The sequence below is a fragment of the Taudactylus pleione genome, unplaced genomic scaffold (genome assembly GCF_031769625.1).
Source record: "Taudactylus pleione unplaced genomic scaffold, aTauple2 ptg000314l, whole genome shotgun sequence".
Lineage (NCBI taxonomy): Eukaryota > Metazoa > Chordata > Amphibia > Anura > Myobatrachidae > Taudactylus > Taudactylus pleione.
The window spans coordinates 11834994-11849057 of record NW_028284715.1 but is presented as its reverse complement, the minus strand read 5'-3'; the positions used below and the strand labels follow the sequence as shown (position 1 = coordinate 11849057).

Below are 14064 nucleotides of genomic sequence, written 5' to 3'. Positions count from 1 at the left end.
CAGGGCAGGCGCTGTTTTTTTTTAGTTGCGGCCTCCTGGCTGCTCGCATAGCTGTGGGTGACCACCCACAGCTATTGCGAGCGGCCAGGATGATGGTCACGATGGTCAAGACCATCGCGACCACCGGGCATGCGACGAGACCCTTGTGGGGTAGGGTCTCGTGGCCGCAAGCCCCAGAGAGCTTCTGGCTCTAATCACTGGTGATGTCAGTGGAGCCGCCCACAAACGGGTGACGTTCGCTTGGGAACGCCTCTGTTTGTGAAGCCACCCCCCTTGCCACACCTACAAAACGGGGCAAGCTGTCGATCAACATCGACAGCCGCCCCTTTTGTAGTGAATCCCGAAGCGAGTGCTTTTTGCGCTCGCTTCAGGGCTCGCGTACGCCTTGCATGCGCACTGGGCCACCATCGACCCGCTTGCGAGCGGGTCTGAATCAGGCCCTGTATGTGATTATTAGTGAAGCGGAGGCGGAGTGATGCAGTGCTCTGTATGTCATCTGTTACTGCAGAGAGGGCAGAGTTATACAGTCGCTCTCCATGCTGTACATGTCCTATGCCATTACACTCTCTATACTGCACGTGTCCCACACCATTACACCTCTCCATACTGTACATGTCTTACGCCATTACACCTCTCCATGCTGTACATGTCCCACACCATTACACCTCTCCATGCTGTACATGTCCCACGCCATTACACCTCTCCATGCTGTACATGTCCCACGCCATTACACCTCTCCATGCTGTACATGTCCCACGCCATTACACCTCTCCATGCTGTACATGTCCCACGCCATTACACCTCTCCATGCTATACATGTCCCACGCCATTACACCTCTCCATGCTGTACATGTCCCACACCATTACACCTCTCCATGCTATACATGTCCCACACCATTACACCTCTCCATGCTGTACATGTCCCACACCATTACACCTCTCCATGCTGTACATGTCCCACACCATTACACCTCTCCATACTGTACATGTCCCACGCCATTACACCTCTCCATGCTGTACACCCTTCCTCTTTCTAATACGGCATCCCTTAAGGATGTGACGGATAGGAAGTTGGAAACTTTTCTTAAATCTATTTGTTCTAATGCAGGTGCGGTAGTTTGTCAGGCCCTGGCATCTGCCTGGGTTGTTAAGGCCATCGGCCACTTCAGGTACCCACAGAAATTAGCTTTTGTCTTTAGTGGAGCTTATCTTGGGGAAGTGGCTATAGACACAGGTATACTAACTTCCAAGGTATTGGCATCTTCCGTGTCAGCTAGAGGAGCCCTCTGGGCTTTGTTCCTGGCATGCAGATGCTGACTCTAAAAAGGCCCTTGAAGCTCTTCCCTTTTCGGGGGATATTCTCTTTGGTCCAGGATTGGACAAAATAGTGGCTACAGTGGCAGTATCTAAAACAGCCTTTCTCCCTTCTGGGCAGACCTTAGGTCGCGAACTTCCAATTTTCACTCCTTTCATCCGCAGGGAATTAGCCAAGGGCTTGTCGTTTTCTAGGGCCCAGGGATCCACCGCTAGAGGTTCTAAGCCAGGAGGTAAGCAACCCTGATCTACCAGATGCCTGTCTGCTAAGCCAGCCAACAAGCCTGCTGCAGGACGGCACAGGCCCCCACCTGGGGGACACCAGCGTGGGAGGCCGACTTCTTCTTTTCTCTGAGATTTAGTGGGCGACCACGGAGAATGCCTGGGTAAGAGGGGTGGTCTCCCAGGGTTACGCTTTGACCTTTCAGGAGCATCCTCCGACCCAGTGTTTTTCTTCCTTTGTATCAGGAGAAAGCAGGAGCCTTGAGGGGGTAAATTTTTGTCTCTGCTGGCCTCCAAGGTATTGTGCTGGTTCCCTCATCTCAGCGGGGCTTCTATGCCAGTCTCTTTCTGTTACAGAAGCCGAACGGGTCCTTACGTCCGATTCTCAACCTGTGAAGTCTCTCAACAGGATTCCCATGTTCTGAATGGAATCACTTCACTCCATTATCCTAGCTATGAAGCCGGGGGACTTCATGGCCTCCTTAGACATCCAGGATGCCTAGTTGCAGGTTCCCATCCATCTCAGTCACCAGCAATTCTTCAGGTTGCGGTACAGGAGGAACATTTCCAGTTTCGAGCTTTGCAGTTTAGACTTGCCACAGCTCCTCATGTCTTCACAACAGTCATGGCGGCTCATCTTCAGAGGATAGGAATCCAAATATTTCCCTATCTGGACAACTTGCTTCTCCTGGCCTAGTTTCAAACACGTTTGGGTCACGGTGGACCATATCCAGGCCCATGGATGGTTCTATAATTGGAAGAAACCCTCTCTGACTCCCACTAAGGAGATGGGACATATGGGGGCCTTGCTGGAGTCCATAGTTCAGCGGGTGTTCCTCCCAGGAGACAAAGTTTAGGACTTACAGACCAAAATTTGTTTATTTCTGCATAATTGCCGAGTGCCAATACACTCTTGCATTCAGATTCTGAGCTCTCTGGTCTCTACCTTCAACATGGTAGAGTATGTCCAGTTTTATTCTCTGGTTCTCCAGTTGGAGATCCTTGCCTAGTGGAACAGATCCCATCTACAGCTCAGGTCTCAGATGATTTCTGCCTCTCAGGAAGTGCATAGTTCCCTCTTGTGGTGGCTACAGGGGTCCCACCTGATAAGGGGACACCCCTTTTGGATTCAGTATTGCATCCTCCTCACCACCGACGCAAGTCTTCGGGGGTGGGGGCGGTGACCTGTCAGAAGACTCTTCAGGGACAGTGGTCGGCTCAAGATCCAGCTAACAATCAACATTCTGGATCTCTGAGTGGTTTGCAGAGCTCTTTGTCTGGCTCTGCCTCTCCCCCATAGTTGCCCAGTGCAGGTACAGTCTGACAACACAACGGTTGTCACCTACATAAACCATCAAGGCGGCACTCGCAGTAACGCCGCCATGAGGTAAGTCAGTTGCATTCTGCTGTGAGGCGAAAAGGCATCTTCCGTTCCCGACGGCGATCTGCATCCCCAGAGTGCAAAATTGGGAAGCGGACTTCCTAAGCCACCAGGATAACCATTCGTGGGAATGGGCCCTACATCTAGAAGTCTTTCAACTCGCTGGGGCTTGTTGGACATTGACATGATGGCATCTTGGCACAACCACCAGGTTCCAAGGTACTGCTCACGATCCAGAGATCCGGAGGCCTTTCTGGTGGATGCCTTGTACATCTACCCTCCAATCTCTCTGATTCCACGGGTCCTCCGCAAGTTAAAGGTGGAGGGCGGCACAGTGATCCTAGTGGCTTCCGATTGACCATGAAGGGTATAGTAACTGGATCCTCCGGGCCTCTCCATCTGCGTCTTCCACTGTGGCCAGATCATCTGTCCCAGTGTCCATGTTTACAACCGGATCTGGCCAGTCTTGCTTTGACAGGGTTGCTTTTGAGACATCCGTCTAGAGATATAAGGGGTTCTCTCTAGGTCAGGCATTAGCACTATTCTAAATGCCCGTAAGCCCTCTTCGGCCAGAATTTACCATCAGGTTTGGAGGACTTAATTTGACTGGTGTTCGGCTGTTCTTTCCAACTCACTCTCGTGCTTTCTTTTTTTGCAGATGGGGCTGGATTTGGGACTCCGCCTTGCTTTACTGAAAATTAAGGTTTCAGCCCTTCCTGTTCTCTTTCTGAAAAAGATTGCGCTGTTACCTGATTTTCTGAATTTTCTTCAGGGTATCCTCCATGTACAGCGTCCATTTGTACCACCAGTGGCTTCTTGTAATTTGCCCTTTGTTCTTAGTGCTCCTCATGCTTGGCCTTTTGAGCCTTTAGACACAGTGGACATTCGTTGGCTTAACTGGAAGACTAAAAAGCACAAAAGGATACTGCGCTTGTGTGTCTCAGTCAAACACTGCCAGTAGGTAAATAAACTCAATTTATTAAAAACAAAAATTAGATAATGACATATAAGAATGAAGGTGCCCATACACGGGATGATTTTTTACACGATATGGCCAGTTACGACAGGTTGGGCAGACCAATCGTGTGAAAATAGGTGTATTTTGTGTGTTCTGCGATCCCGCCGTCGTCTAGTTGGATCGTAGATCAGATGGTTTTGCAGTGAGATCTACAATCTTTTGAGCACAATGTGATACACTTCTATGCATCTTATCCTATGATCGGAACGATCAATCGTACACCATTTGACCACATCTTATGAAAAATTTCAAGGGAAGAATTTCAAGGGCAATTGTACAACTCATCTTACCAACATTGAATCGCACCGTGTATGGGGGCCTTAAGAATAGCAGATTACCTCATGCTGTAGATAATTAGTAGCAGTTTGATGAGTTCACATACATCATATATTAATTGATTACACATATTGCAACAATGTTCTATCGGATACACAGTTTCATGTTCCAAGAATATATTGTGTGGGCAAACACACATGCAGTAGAGTGAGTTAAATGAATACCACAGACACAGTAAATTTTACTTAATCCAGTACTCGAGAAAACAGTCCCATCTAATTAATGGTTAAACACCCCAGACAGTAACCATAGATGTTGTCCAGCTAATTGAAAAAAATCATGGATCGCAGCGAATACAAGTCAATATTAGTTAGCTAGAAAGTAAATATCCGGCTATAAAACAATATAGGGCAGGCTACATCTTGCCTGATGGAGGTGACTTACTCTGTATTCCTTTCAAAGGAGAGCTCACCCCAGCCAAGTAATTGCTCTTTCCCGGTTCCCAATCTGTGGCAGGTGTCACTCCCCAGTGGACCGCGGCCACACCGTGCAGCTCCGTTCAGTGTCTCTGCTCCCCGAGATGGAAGATGGGGGCAGTGACGTGTGCCACAGTGCTAAAAGTGGGGTCCACTGACCGGATATCTCTGGCAATGTGGGCGCTGTTTCAGCCGCAGGTGTGCAGGGGACAAATAACTCCAATTCCTTCGGGCAAGGAGAGCAGGCTGAAGTGATGGGAGCACCTCAGTTCTAATATTTAAATCAGAGTGCTGGATACGATAGACAGGAGTAGCAGTAACGCATTTCGGCAATGTCCTTAATCAGCTGGAAGACTGTCTTCCTTCTTGCCATAGCTTCTGCCCGGCGGGTGTCGGACTTGAGCGCATTGTCCTGTCGCTCCCTGTTTCTGATCTTTCAGCAGGATAGAGCTGTCCTTCCAACGCGATTTGTCTTCTTTCCTAAACTTGTTTCCAGGTTTCACATCAATCAAGAGATTGTGGTACAGTGTTGCGCCCCAATAAAGGCTAAATGCGCGATTTTATTAATGCCCATGTGCAGTGAGACACTCCACATCCTACCTGGTGCTGGCAAGTGGGCCTCCCCTCCTATACGATGCCATCTTCCCAGTGATATTCGGGAAGACGGTGCAGGAGCACAAGCATAGCATAGGGTCTGGCACAGTAACAGAGTCTTTGCTTTCACTGTGCGGCGCCATCTTCCCAAAGATGTCAATGGGAAATTTGCACCGTGTAGGGGGGAGGACCACTTTTTTGCAACAGGTAGGTGGTGTATAATCTGGGTGCATGGCCACCCTGGACCCAAGGGCCTGTGTGCACAGCACACCCTGCATCTTTTATGCATATGCTCAGTGTCAGATTGTACCTATGGCTGCAGTAAAATCTGCCACCTCAGTGAGTCAGTGCAGTCCGTGACTGGAGATGGCTTCCCATTGGAAGCGCTACCTCGCACACACTACAGGCAGCCCCAGGGGGGGTGTCACCTCCCCACTTGGACTGCCAGTCCGGGCCGCTATAAGCAGAGCGCGTGCTTCCAGTAGGAAGCCGCTTCTCTGCCTTTCAGGCAGCTCTACCTGGCTTCCAGGGGCTGCATTCGATGCAGGTGATACGCCACGCCGCCAGTGTGCATTCACCGGTCCCGGCGCCTGGTAGATCCAATGCGCAGGCAGCGGGACCCGGCCGGAAGCCATTGAGTGTTTGTTCAGTGAGTTACCTCTCCGTCTCGGCAGCGGCAGCCCCTCTCATCTAAGAGGGTTAGAGCCACCGCTGCATACGCCTATGGTTAAATGGTCTGCAGGTGAATTCTGGCTATGACCTAAAAAAAACACTAGCTCATAATTGCTTAGTCACTTCTTCTGAATGATGGGAGCTGATCTGCTTATGGTCGCTAGAAGCAGGACAGATGGCAGAGTGGTTAGCATTACTTAGCTAATAAAAAAAACGAGAAGGCCACAAAGCGCTGGAATCAGTCTCTAAACTTCTTAAAATGGAATAAGTTCAATAGTGGATTATCTGTATTCTGAATAAACACAGGTTCCTCTCCTATGTAAAACCTGCAGCTGGATTTAGAGCACAGGTTATACTGCCATCCTTTCTATTGGTTAGCATTAGGAGCAGCACAGACGGTGTAATGGTTAGCATTACTGCCTCACAGCACTGAGGTCGTGGGTTTGATTCCCACCACGGCCCTAACTGTGTGGAGTTTGTATATTCTCCCTGTGCTTGCGTGGGTTTCCTCCGGGTACTCCGGTTTCCTCCCTCACTCTAAAAATATACTGTAGGGTTAATTGGCTCCCAACACAACTTAACCCTAGTGTGTATGTGTGTACATGTGATGGGGAATATAGATTGTAAGCTCCACTGGGGCAGGGACTGATGTGAATGGCCAAATATTCTCTATAAAGCTCTGCGGAATATGTGTCTGCTATATAAATAACTGGTAATAAATAATACATAATAAATAAATTTACTGCCTCATGGCCCTGAGTTCATGAGTTCACACTGTTTGTGTGGAGTTTGTATGTTTACATGGTTTTCCTCCCACATCCAAAAAACCATACTGATAGGTTAAATTGACCCTAGTGTTTCCATGTTATAGGGAATATAGATTGTAAGCTGGACTGGTGCCTGGACTGATGTAAATGACTGATATATTCCCTGTAAAAGGTCTGTGTAATATGTGTGGGCTACATAAATAACTGTGTATAAATAATAAAATAAAAAGGGGCCGCTTCAGACCTCGCCTAGGCTTTTAGCGCAGCTGCACCAGCACCAGTAATTGCCCTGCATAATGTGGCTCTTTGGTATTTATAGATCATTCGGAGTTTTTCAAATCAATATTCTCAAACTTTATTTTGGCTCCTGCATTCAGATATTTATTTCCTGTTAAAAGAAAAGTTCAGTTATTTCCTTTTTAATTTTCAACTTTGTCAACTCCTGTTTCTGCCGCTGGTCTGCAAATGCCCTGTGAAACACTTAACTGTGTCCGTTCCACCACTCACCTGCCGAAAAACATGCAACACCGCAGTGTTTATTTTCTCTCCTCTACCCCCTCAGCTACTGGGATCCGCTCATCTTGCCATGCCACTGTCGAGGAAGAAGGAGGATGAGGTGTCAGTTGGCAGCACGCCCCTGGCAAAGCAGGCATCGAATCAGCCGTCTGAGTATGCCAGCAGCCCTGTCAAAACAAAAACCGTAACAGGTACGCTCTCTTCTATAGCTGAAAAAATACATATCAGGAGCTTTTAGTGGGTCAGCTGTGCAAACAAACGCAGCCACCTTCGGGCTTTTCACAAATAGCCCCAGTGTTAGAGATTTCATGTTTTTATAATTCAAGGCCATCAATTTTATTATTTCTACAGCTCGTGTTATGTTGGGATTTTTATTTTTTTTATTTTCTACGTAGCCTATAAACTTTACGTCTTTTTTCGCTGATCGTGTTGTAAAGTAACTTGTATCCTTTGGCTCAATGATGTGCCCTAATTGTTCATTATAATGCACCAATACCTTGTATATAGCATTGTACGTGAGTAAATTAGTAGTGTGGCCATATTTGTAGCTAGAAAAATCTGCATAGTCTGAGTCATGACTTTAATTATTAAATGGAAGTTGCGACAGTGCTGTGAGACCTGGAACTCCAAGGAATTTAGGGGTATATTTACTAAAGTGAGAGTTTTTAGAAGTGGAGCAGATTCTACTCTACTTCTCTTCTAGAATCTGATTGGTTGCTGTGGGCAACATCTCCACTTCTATAAACTCTCACTTTAGTAAATGTACCCCCTTAGTCTCAGTGATTCTATTCTGCAGTGTAGTTTTGATTATTTTGCTTATAGTGTAGTTGCGGTTTATTACTACAGGAGAGCAGACCAACCTCCCAAATCCAGGTGCTTGATAATGCAATTCGTGGCAACGTAAAGTGGGAGCAGTCATTTGCTGCATTACTGTCCCCGCACCGCCCAGAGGCAGTGGCGTATCTATAATGGGTGAAGTGTGTGCGGGGCCCCCGGGTCCACCGCACACACAGCACCCATATTTTTTTGCCTGTTTGAGGTCCTGCGTCGGGTGTCACTGCTGCTCAGAACGCCGGAAAAATGGCCGCCGGGGCCATTTTCCGGGATTCTGCGCATGCTCAGTAGACTCTGGGCACACTCTAGTGCCAGGAGTCTACTAATGCTCCGGTGGCTGGCCAGCCGCGTCAGTCGGCTGCCAGCCACCAGGGAGAGAGGAGGGGGCCCCGCACGAGGAGTGCACACGGGCTCCTTCCTCTCTTAAAACGCCCCTGCCCAGAGGGCAAATTGATAAAGCCAAGAAAGTAATCAGACAATCTTTTACTGGTGTGTTCTATATAACCATATTGTATTTGACATTCCTGCAATAAAATTGTATGTGCATTTTAGACATGAGTACTGTAAATAATTAGCTGCCTTTTGAAAGCTAAGGAACTCGGAAGCTTTGTTGTGCTCCACTTGTGTGATAGTGACTAAAGAACGTGGGGCCTCATTTACTAACGAGTTTTATCACCAAAACGAGTGATAAATGTCACCGTGTATGATAATGGTGCTTCAGCCAATCAGCTCCCAACTGTCAACTGTTAGGAAAATGACAGTTGGGAGCTGATTGGTTGGAGCATCATTTATCATACACTGTGACATTTATCACTCGTTTTGGTGATAAAACTCGTTAGTAAATGGGGGGCCATAGGGAGAATAACTGATTTGTAGGTTCATGAAGGTTTGTTAGTGTCCACCAGCAGTAGAGGGCTTAACCAATATAACCAATAGCCACGAGAGAAGATGACATGTGGAATGGAAAATGTGCCCTACAGATCTGCAGGCTTTCACATCCCGTTACTGACGCTATATTTTTCTGCAGGATAATTCCTGACCGGACTCTGTTTAGAATCCATGATGAGTACAAATAAATACTTCATTAGACCTGCTAATCTTAAATATTTATTTTGTGCCAAAAATATTCTTCTATAAACATCAGCTGATCGCAAATGAGAACGAGTAATTAGACTCTTCCAAGAAGTATTTAAATAGTAACATTCTGTAATCTCAGGAGAACATGGAGATGTTTTCACAAATGTTAGGGCTTTCATAATTGTGCACAAATATAGCGGTCATTTTTATTTTCTCATTAAAGACCAGCAAGTGAGTAAAAGTGAAATAGCAATTAAGAATATATTTACACGCAGCGGGTTCTTCAGTCACTACTGCAGGAAATATGTTACACGTCTGAACACCAGCACATGTTAATCTGTGATTTTTAACAAAATTGCTGAACCCACACATGTGGCCAAATTGCTCCGATATGTATTAAACATCACACCAAAGGCACGCATCCCAGTGCAGGCATGGTCTCATGTGCTGCTGGGTCAAATAATCAACGCTACACCTACTGTTATGGGACGGCGTCTCATATTACAGTAAGATTATGATATGGTGTGGTTAACCTAAAACACATTACAATGATTAGTCCTTTGGGTTACGTGACCAACCATAAACACACCATGCGTAATAGCGGACATTCCCTTTAAATTTATATGTTTTGGCTGCGTGCATCCTATTAAAAATTTATTTAATCAATCCTTTAATGTTTCCATGCCACTTGTAGACCAGTTCCTCATCGTTCTACCTTTATTACCAAAGACTGCTTGTTGGTTAACAAAGCAAAAATCAAAAATGAACAGTAACTTGTAATTTAAAAAAAAAAAAAAAATATATATATATATATAATGTATATACAGTTCAAATTCACTTTTTTAATTATTGTGTTAATCTGTATCCAGCTTGTTTTTGTTTTTTTCTTGCGCTGCTCTCTTTGTGTAATGAGCCTGATTCCTGAATATATAATAGCACCCAGTAAACTAAATATTTTGGACAAGGCAATTTATTCCTTCCATGCTCCTTCAGCTCTACCCCAGGGAGAAGATTAAAAACTAAGTAGCAGATGAACTGCTGCTGGGCACATAAACAGGTCATTAAAGGTTAATTAATATAATACATATGGAAAAAGAAAAAAACACCTTAAAATGAGTAAAACTTGTTTAGATGACATTATTTCATGACTGTACGATTTCCCTTTGAATACTTTTTCCATTGTGTACTGTATCTAGGTTTGCCCAAAGCTTGGCTCAATTAACAGCTGTTTTTCAAGGCTTTGATGTATGTTGCCTTCGCTAGGCATTTACAGATCTGAAATGACTGGACTGTATTCAAGGTGTACTGTTAGGAGTATTTTGAGAACTTTGTAATTATTCCTCCTTGCTCTCTATTGCACGATGATGATAGTCAGGGGCATATTTACTAAAGTGAGCGTTTTTAGAAGTGTAGATGTTGCCCATAGCAACCAATCAAATTCTATTTAACATTTATCCAGCACCTTCTGGAAGATAATAGTTAGAATATGACTGGTTGCTATGGGCAACATCTCCACTTCTAAAACCCCGCACTTTAGTAAATATACCCCTCTGGCTTTTGTAGTCACAGCCTGGCACTAGGCATTATTGCAGTATTCTTGGTCTTTGGAATATCCTTAGGCAATTATGAATTAATCTTGTTGTACAGTTAAGGCAAGTGGGAGAATGAAACACCAATTTTCTGCAACCTTTTGATTTGTGAAATTATTATGTATCAATGTTCAATTTTTTATTTCTTTTGTATGATTGACATATCATTTCCTCGTAGCGTCATTAAAACAATAATAATCTAAAGAGAAATCAAGGCTGGCTCGAGTCGGTCTCATATGTCAATCCACTTATCTTGTAAATCTTGAGATTATTCCATCAAAACGTATGAATCAGAGGGATTAGTGAAGCTGTTATTGAGCATCAAAATTCCGGAAGGAAGGGAAGTTTTGTGCCTCTAAAATTAGCACCATATGCAGCCGTGTTTATCTAGCTTTTAGCGTGTGACACCTCGTATTTCATCTGTGATGACATCTGATGCTCAGTGCCAGCCAGCTTACTTATATTCCCCTTAACAAAAACAAATAATATGTAATTTTTATCTATCTGGGATTTGTAATGATCACTTAATACTATTACATATTTTATAATGATTTGTGCTGTCAAACGAGACTTGGTTATATTTTGATAACGATTCAGTAAAAATATATATTCCTGTGTAAATAACAGAAAATCCCTTCACACCATCGGGTAACCTTAAACTGCAACATTGGAATAAAATAAAAATATTAAAAAAGCTCGGAATCCCTGTGCACTATTCACGTAACACTATCAGTCTTACAACAGCAAAACATTGCAGTCGTTGTCTGCACAAAAGTCAACATGGGAAATGTCGTTAAAAAATGCCCCTTACTTAGATGCAAATCTTTGTAAAGGTGCGTATCCACTACACGAGAGTGGAACGACTACACGATTACAACATTGTAATCGTGCAATCGTTCGCCATCCTATGCAGTGGATAATGTGCCTACATTGAACAATATGTCGTTCAGTGCAGGCACCGTCCCTCTTCCCCAAACATGCCCAACCTGTCATTATCGGCAGATTTTCCTGCATGTACAGGCGATGATAGATGTAAAAAAAGACAAGCGGGAGCGCGCATCGCTGGTCGTTTTCGACATTTTAATGCACGATTTATGAAGGATTTGTGAACGATTATTGAGCGATATAATGATAACGATGTAATCATTCAATCGCTCATTTTAATTGCCTAGTGGATACGCACCTTTAGAGCTGTAGTTGTGGTCAGTGACGGATTAATGGCCACATGTGTCTAGGGCTGAAAATGTTCAAGGATCTTTACTGAGAAGGGGAAGAGCTGAAACCACTGCTGTGTGGGTGTAACTAAAGCCACGTGCATGCTTACATCCCATACATGATCATCCCATTGTCTCCCTAAATACATAAAAATATAAAAAATGCATAATTTAGTGAGAACACTAGAAAAACAATTAAAACTTATAATTACCAGCTGGTCATCATCATGCTGATGATGGGCCTATTTTTATGTGGAGGCCTGGAGCTCCAATGTTCTCATTGTTAATCTGGCCCTGGTTATTGTATATTGGTGTATATTACCTACTACCACCAGCACCAACATGTGATGAGTCATGTATTGGGAGACCTAGGGGCAAATTTACTCATAGTCAATCAAAATCGATGTTTTGTTTCAGGGACTAAGTCGCACATTTACTAACACTTAAAAATGTATATTAAAAAAAATAGTAAATTTACCCCCTAGCTGCTTTCTTTTACTACAAGGAAAGTTGTCCATAGTTGTCCCTAATGCTTTAGTGGAACGATATATACAGACTGAGCTCTCAATCACTGAGCGCCACCTCTCTCAATTCAGATGATGGGAGTTCTGGGACACCCAAAAGGGAGCAAAATCTGCAGCCTTTGTAACAAGCTGTGTAAAGAGTGGACAAGTAGAGAAGTTACAGTACCCATAGCAACTAGTCAGCTTCTGCCTATCATTTATAGACTGTACTTGATAAATGCTGTCTCAAAGCTGATTGATTGGTCAGGGCACCTATTCAATTTTCACTTGTCCACTTCTCCACCCTTTACACAGCTTTATACATCTCACCCATGTCCTTTATGACTTGCATTTTCTTCAGTAGACAAGTTCTGGGGTCTATTCACTCAAGCCTTCGAGATAGAGAAAGTATAGAGATAAAGTACCAACCAATCAGATCTTAACTGTCACTTTACAGACAATGGGTCAGATGTACGAAGCTCTGGAAAGTGATAAAGTGCAGAGTTTTAAACGACCAGCCAATCAGCTCCCAACTATCATGTTACATACTGTGTTTGAAAATTGACAGTTGGGAGCTGATTGGCTGGTCGGTTATCACTCTGGGCCTGATTCAGAGCCGGACGTTCTGACAGAGCGCTCGCTCTGAATCAGGGCCGGCCTTCTTGATTTTTAGAGTGGCCTCCTGGCCGCATGCATAGCTGTGGGTGACCACCCACAGCTATAGCGAGCGGCCAGGAAGATGGTCATGGTCAAGACCATCGGGCTTGCGACGAGACCCTTGTGGTAGAGTCTCGCTGCCGCAAGCCTCAGAGAGATTTCGGCTCTCACAGGGGTCTATTCACTAAGCCTTGGAGAGAGATAAAGTACCAACCAATCAGCTCCTGCCATTCAGCACTCGTGATGTCAGTGGGACCGCCCCCAAATGGAGGCGTTCACATGGGTACGCCTCCGTTTGGGCAGCCACTCCCCCGGCCCGCCCACCAAAGGGGGCATGCTGTCACTCAACATCGACAGCATGCCCCCTTTGGTACGAGACCCGGAGCGACGGTTTGCCCATGCGCCCTGGGCCACCATCGACCCGCTCGCGAGCGCATAACGCTCGCGAGCGGGTCTGAATCAGGCCCTCTGTTCTTTATCACTTTTCAGAGCTTCATAAATCTGCCCCTGTATTTGAAAAATGGCAGGAGCTGATTGGTTGGTAGTTTATCTCTCTCCAAGGCTTAGTGAATAGACCCTTGGTCACTGTACAAGAACTACAAAGGCAATATGAAATAGCTTGAAAGAGTTGGTACACCGAAATAGCAAATTTGGTGAAGAGAAAAAAGTAAAATGAGCACTAATAAATGTAGTTTGTTTTTCCATCTGCTTATGCTCTAATAATAATATTAATAATAGTAGTAGTAATAGTAATAATAAAATTCTATACAGAACAAGTGAAGGTTTTTTGCATACAGTACTCGATCCATGGGGCATTATCAGGGACGGTAGTATTTAGGTCTACTTCCATCGCCAGACAGAAAATAAAACTGTTTTGGTAGAAGGTGTAGAAATATTATACATCAAGAACTTTGCCCAGTGCCCACAACAACAGTTGGGTTTTTAGATATTATT

The 14064-nt window shown here is 44.8% G+C and overlaps 1 protein-coding gene across 6 annotated transcripts in view; it reads left to right on the top strand.

Moving 5' to 3' along the window:
- VPS13B (vacuolar protein sorting 13 homolog B) overlaps positions 1–14064 on the top strand; it is a 1086122-nt gene that overhangs the window by 477562 nt on the left and 594496 nt on the right. For all 6 annotated transcript variants that reach the window (XR_015869381.1, XM_088442693.1, XM_088442694.1 and 3 more), the window contains exon 21: positions 7283–7427. Coding sequence is in view for 5 of the 6 variants with exons in the window: in XM_088442693.1 (XP_088298819.1) it covers positions 7283–7427 (145 nt within the window). In the remaining variant the exon portion in view is untranslated. The remainder of the gene's footprint in view (positions 1–7282; positions 7428–14064) is intronic.